The sequence below is a fragment of the Diospyros lotus genome, chromosome 12 (genome assembly GCF_014633365.1).
Source record: "Diospyros lotus cultivar Yz01 chromosome 12, ASM1463336v1, whole genome shotgun sequence".
Classification (NCBI taxonomy): Eukaryota; Viridiplantae; Streptophyta; class Magnoliopsida; order Ericales; family Ebenaceae; genus Diospyros; species Diospyros lotus.
Window position 1 is genome coordinate 33,863,742 of NC_068349.1, and position 6,878 is coordinate 33,870,619.

Consider the following 6,878-nt stretch of genomic DNA (forward strand, 5'->3'; position numbering starts at 1 on the left):
AGAAATTTTAAAATTAGTGTGGAATTTTATGAGATTTAGGTTATGAAGAGTAAAATCACGGGTTCTAAATAGAATTTCCCTCCAGGGGATAGGATAATGAACTAAATAACTATTTTGCCCTCAAAGTATAAGTATTAAAAAATTTAAACATTTAAAAATCTATAATATGAGTATTTTGATCATTTTAAGATTATTTTGTATCTATCTTCGTATTAATCAAACAAAAGATATGATTAAATATAAGACATCTTGTAATATGGTATAATCTTTATTGCTTATCTCACAATACCTTGTCTACCAATCAAATGAATCCTTAACATGGATATTTATCGCTATTGTTCATGTAAAAAAAAAACAAAGCACATGAAAGTATTTCATTGGTCTGAGCAAATTATAGAGGCCAGGACAATGTATTATGACAGCCAATATGACAGAAGATCCTTGTTTGATGGGGCAATGAGTTTTGTTTATTGGGATTAAGGGAGTTGGACCACAACAGATAACCTACCCAAAACAAAGGGAAATTCTTGTCACATATGGAGACAAATGTGTTGGGGAAAGGAGAGGGGGAAGCTGATGGAGCCCTGATTATTTTAAGGCAGGGGAATTCATAGGTTTCAGAGACATTAATTACATCATCCAAAAAGATCGTTACCCCTGAAACCAAGATATGAAGAAAGGTAAGAGAAATCCATGTTTCATGAATCATTGCCAAAAGAAAAGGGCACATTTCTAGTGATTTAGGATCTTAGAATATCATTATATGATGATATAAGATATCGCCAACTGTACTGAATATTTACTCCAAAAAGGGCACACCACTCCATATTATATTTGACATTATTTACACAAACCCAGATCTCAATCTGGTTTGCTTCAGTGTAATGCATAAATTTTAACTCCCAGAAGGATAGACTCAAACTCACAAGTCTGTTCAACCAAGCCATAGGCAGGGAAGTCATGTTTCAAGAAAACCAACTTAGTCTTCTTCAATTGTAGTCAAAATAAAGGAATAATTGAATAAGACTTCCCTTATTATAAAAAGAAAGCTTAAAGAAAAGCAAAAGAACTACTTATAATATCATGCTTAAATATATGAACTCGAATGATCAAGTTTAGTGTATTGTCTTTTTAACCTAAAGACAATCATCATATTTGACATCTAAAATATCTGAAAATATGGTCACAAGTGTGAGGAGCTCTGCTACCCTTAAAACTATGGATGGACCTCCCAAACGATTACTGGACACCACACTTGAAATTCCCTCAAAGAGTACCACGGAGCTTTGGGTCCTCTGCTAATATGTTTTGTAAACAAATGTTTTTTGACATATCATTTTCCTTTCTAACTATTGCCACACCTACGTCTCACATATGCAGTGCTGTTCGCTTTGTTGGTGAACGAATTTTGCCAGCCTGACCAACAGGTGTTTGACCCTTACATCATACCAATTCCTTCACTATCACACTATCCAAAGTCGAAAAGTTCCATAAAAAATAAAAAATAAAAATTATGAAATCGTATATCCAAAGGTGGGTTTGTTTAACTAAAAGTCATAGTCATGGAAATCAAATGTGAAAACAAAATAAAATCTTTGACACAGATATAAGTACCTAACCAACCAAAACTACTCTCACATGCACATCCCAATGGATTGAAGGTCCCATGGACTTTAGAAGCTACGTGTATATGATTCGAAAGGAAAACTGAACCATTCCATCCTTTTGCTTACCCACTACTGACTCAATGGATGGAGCTACAAGTTGGGGGAAAAAAAAGTGAAATTAATGTGAAGCAATTATACTGAATAACCAAAAAAGGAAAAAAAAGGAGGAAAGTGTGATTTTCAGTGTGAGAAAATCAAATACAAATGGAAGTATGAATTGGCACTGGTTTAGGGTCGAATTTACAAGTCATACCCCCGATAGCCACCGGAACAACTCGCTGATCTCTTCTCCCATCTGGTTGGTCTCCAAGTCCTCGATTGGGACCACGGACTCGCTCCGGCGACTGCTACCGGTGAAATGCCTTCCGGAGCTTCGGAATGAGAGCGTGCCAGACGAAATTGAGGTTAGCCGATCCACATAGTCTCTGAGCCAGCTCCTGCCGGTGCCGTCGGCTTCTAAGCTCCCTCCCGGAGCTTCCTGAACCGTCGCCGGAGCTGCGGTTGAGTCTTTCTCAAGGGAAGCACAAGAGACTTCTCTCCGGTGTGTGGAACCCACCGGCACCTCGTAATTGTCGTCCGCAATGTAGTCCAAAGAGCCGATGGAGTAAGACCTTCGGCCGTCGCCTGACTCCGACGATTCCCCTCGCTGGCTTAAACTTCCGATCTCGATTCGAAAACTGTCGCTCCGGTTTTCGGATGAAAGGACTTCGTTCATTACATCCTCTTCGGTCGGGTGTACCGTGGACCTGCACAACGGACACGTCTGGTTCGAGGAGAGCCACGCGTCAATGCATTCCGCATGGAACGCATGGCAACAGAGAGGCAGTAATCGGAGCTGATTGTAGGGCTCGAACTTCGACAAACACACGGCGCAGTCCCCTCCGGCAATTTTCGTGACTGAACCGAAGGAGAACACAGGCAGAGAGTTGATCAAATCCTTCGACGTCATCTGACGCTCGAGGATACAACGATCGCGCGGCGAATCACCGGAAGAGGACGACGACGGCGAGAACGTGTGCTCGTTCGCTGCGGAGAACGCGCGGCGGCGGAAGGAGCGAGTGGCACAGCGGAGGAGGAGGTAGAGAGAGGCGGAGACGATGATGGCGGAGGAAATGACGATGATCACTATAATGATCGAAGATGAGGCGGAAGTAGTAGTAGTAGTAGTAGTAGTAAGAGTGGACGGCTCGTCTCCGTCCCGGCGCCGGAGGTCAGCCAGAGCCGCCATAGTCGCAGCTCCAGTCACGGCGGTAGCCGGCGGTGGAGCATTTACATGAACAAATTCACGAGGCATCATGATCTATTTATCGCAACCACACTTCCTCTTCGATCGGATTATCGTTTATACCCCAGAGTGAGAGAGAGAGAGAGAGAGAGAGAGACATTTCCGTACTTAAATCACTGCTGCTGCCGAGAGAGAGAGAGAGAGAGAGGCTGTCTACGGAGGCACGTGCGGAGCACGTGGCAGCTTAAAGTGAGATCAGCCGTAAATAATAAGATAGACTAATATAGAGTTAATAACTTATAAACCCCTTAAATGGGTTTACTAAAATAGTTTCAATTTTTTAACTATCTATTTTTGCTAATTTTAATTATGTAAACTATTAAATTTTAACCAAATTTGACATTAAAAACTAAAAAAATAACCATTTCACCTATAACAATAATGATATTCATTTAAATTAGAAATAAATTTCCAATTTAATTGACATTTTTTCATTAAAAAATGAGAAAATATACATATAAACGTGGACGCGTGCACTTCTTTAATTTCTAATAAAAGAATGCCAACTAAACTGGATATCCATCTCCAGTTTAAATTAATAGCATTACTCATTTCACTAAATGGTATAAAGGTACAAATATGTTTACTTTTTTCTAGCTTGGTATAATCTATTGTCTTGCACCCAATTCGATTCGAGTTATATATGCATTATCAAAACCCCATTATTAAAGAGTTAATAACTTAATATAGCATATTTAATAAGGTTAGTTTAGTTAAACGGCTTTCTATCTTGTTTCTTTAATACATAGAATAGAAAGTATTTTTATACATTTTAGGTAGCGTTTGTTAAAATGAACAAAATAAGATTGTATCAAGATAATATTATAATATTTTTTGGATCAAGATAAAGTTAGAAAGCATTTCAAAATTTCTATTCATTTGTTAAATTTTTTGGAATGCATTTAGGGACATATGTGTCGTTTTTTCTTATCTATAAGACTCCAAATAAATTCATTTCTAGATAAATTTATCTGAACAATTTTAAATAAAAAGTCACGTGACTTCTTTTTAGTGGGTTGTGAGATAAATTTAATAAAAATAATAAAAAAATACTTTTATTTTGAATGGTTATTGTATTCCACTTTTTTTAAGTCATATCTTGATTAACAAACACTATCTTAATTAACACAAAACAAATTTATAGCATATTGATTATTTTTTATCCCATCTCCTTAATACCCATGATCTATAAAATATATATATATATATATATAAACCCTTAAAATAAAATAATTTAAAACATTTTCACAAGCTTCTATACTAATAATTTCCAAGAAAAGGACAAGAAGATGAGAAATACATGAATTAAATGCAAATGGTTTATAGGTGGGATTTCAATGTTAATGGGGTTGCTATGACAATTAAGTGGTTTTGTCTGTGGGTTGGTGGTTTTGGTGGGTTCTGTTCAAATATTTCAACAAATTTAAATGCAATTTTTATATAATTTTTAATAAAAAAATAATGTCACTCTCTTTGGCCTATAATTCGTGTTAAAAATTTTAATATTTTTTATAATTCGATATTCGATTTTTCTTCTTTATCTGCATCGGGATCGAAAAAAATACGTTAAACTATTTAGAAATATGAAAAAATATATTTGAGAAAAAATATTATGCCAAACAAGTTAATGACATGACTAGTTGTAGGGCATCCCTAAGTTAGTACACCTAATACTTGTGGAAAAAAAAATTTATAAACAAAAACAAAATTACTTATATAAACGACCATTCCTCCACTCACGTGCAATAAAAAAGATGTGAGTCGAAAACATCCTTGAATATATGTCTCAAACTAGTTGGTTTTAACTTAATTAATCATGCCCTAATATATGCACTAACCAAACCCAGTAATCTTGAATAATGCTAGTTATCTGTATTGTAAATGAATTTTTAATTTATTTGGCATATTTTTATTAAAAAATAAAAATGTGCAATATAAACATAAACACTTATATTTTTTTATTTTCTAATAAAAATGTGTCAAACAGACTGGAGATAAATCTCAATCTAGATAAACAATATTACTCAATTATCTTAGGATAGTCCCAAAAAATTTAAGATTTAGTCCCATCTTGTGTTGGTTGAGAGATATTTCTATGTAATTTTAAGCCAGCCTAGTACCTAATCCCCTTCATTGATTTCCTTACTTGCACCATTACTTGATTCTTTTCTTAATTTTAAGAGCTTGTTAAGACGGAATATTATTTTTAAAGATTTATATAGTACTTAAGAGTCACTTGAGAAGAATGACACTTAAATTTTTTTTTTCTTAAGTTAATTCATATACCCAACTTGAAAAACAAAGTATTTTTTCACAATCGATAGAAACCCACATTAACAAGAGGATTTAAACACACAAAAAATCATATTTGTCCCTCAAAATTAAGAACAAAGATGGTTAAAGGTGACTTGCCATTGCAAGTCACCTTTAGAAAAAGCCCTTGGAAATAAAAGAACATGAATGCGCAAACAAATACTAAAGTTTGTTTCCATGATCATAACAAATAAAGCATCAATTCTTTGCCTAAGACCAAAGCTATTGTTATCCAAAATTCAATAGTTTTTATATTGTCATCAATGTTATATTTTTGCACCCTTTCTTGACTTTAGTTACCCAAAATCTAAAGGTGAGATCCCAAAAGCTGATCATATATTGCATGACATGTATACATAGAGAATCTAATTTTACATAAAATGATATATATGACCCATTAATTATAATTCATAAGTTCTTAAATTATAATTATAAAATATTATTATGATATTCACTAATTAAGATGGATATTATTTATAAAAAAAATGTTATTGTTAACATCACTAAAATAATATTTTCCACATAAAAATATTGTAAAAACATAGTCTAATTTGTCACTATCACGAAATTGAAAATGGGGCATTGATGAAAACCTAATTAGAAGGCTCATAAACACAATATTATATAATTAAAGAACACTACAATTAATCCATTGTTGATAGCCATGAATTAACTATTTAAGTGCCTTTTTTTTTTGTCACACGTAAACTCATTTCATTGTGATGGAGAATAAATATTCGAAGAATTAAGTTGACAAGTGGTCCAGTATTTAATTGACGTATGTCTTTTTTTTTTAAATATTCATGTGTTATCATATATTTATTTTTATTTTAAATCTTATTATTTGACAACAATTAATATTTATATAAATGTTAGTTGGTGGTGATTAGGTTCCAATTCCCATAAACATCACATTGTTTGACAACGAGTCCTGATGTGTTGCCTACTGACAGACAACATAACAGGTGCCTGCCAGTGAAAAGGGCAAGGGCCCCATGTGCAGAGGCGGGCCCCATGTGCATGGGGCCGACGCCTCCTCACTGGCGGGCAACATGGCAAGCCTCGTTTGACAACAAGAACAATAATTTTAAATCTTAAATTAATCTGGTAAAGTTATTTACATGAATTTTAAATTTTCATGTGTCCTTAATTATGATCATATTCGTGGTCTTATTTATGACATCATATCTTATGTTATATTTAAGAATTTTTCAATAAACCTTTTTTATTCATTCTCACCCTTGTTTTTGGTTACAAATTTTTCTAATTTCATTTACTTGTTTTATATGAGTTTTTATTTTATACGTTTAAATCAACTTAATTTTGACTCTTATATCTATTTTTTAAATTAGCATAATTTTAGAATTTCGGATAAAATTTAGAGATGAAGAATAAACAAAAAAAAATTGCTTCATAAATAAGATAATAAAATTAAGCTTATATATAATAAAATAAAGATAATTGGAGGTCATAAATTAAATTTTGTCAACAAAAGTTAACGCAATATTTATTAATATAAAATTTAAAATTACTTAATTTTGGAATTTAAATAAATTTTCACATTAAGTAATGTTAGGATTTATATTAATGTAAATTAAAAAAATAAAATTAAC

General features: G+C 33.2%; 1 protein-coding gene across 1 annotated transcript; it reads right to left on the minus strand.

The window, feature by feature from the left end:
- Nucleotides 1–1,562: 1,562 nt before the first annotated feature.
- Nucleotides 1,563–3,044, minus strand: LOC127787035 (E3 ubiquitin-protein ligase ATL4-like). The gene has a single exon (XM_052314872.1). The coding sequence runs from the start codon at nt 2,962–2,964 to the stop codon at nt 1,915–1,917; it is 1,050 nt and encodes a 349-aa protein (XP_052170832.1). The 5' UTR covers nt 2,965–3,044; the 3' UTR covers nt 1,563–1,914.
- Between the last annotated feature and the right edge of the window lie 3,834 nt (nt 3,045–6,878).

Bases quoted from the DNA above. Each gene is read 5' to 3' on its own strand.
- LOC127787035 (XM_052314872.1), bottom strand. From the start codon at position 2,964: ATGATGCCTCGTGAATTTGTTCATGTAAATGCTCCACCGCCGGCTACC.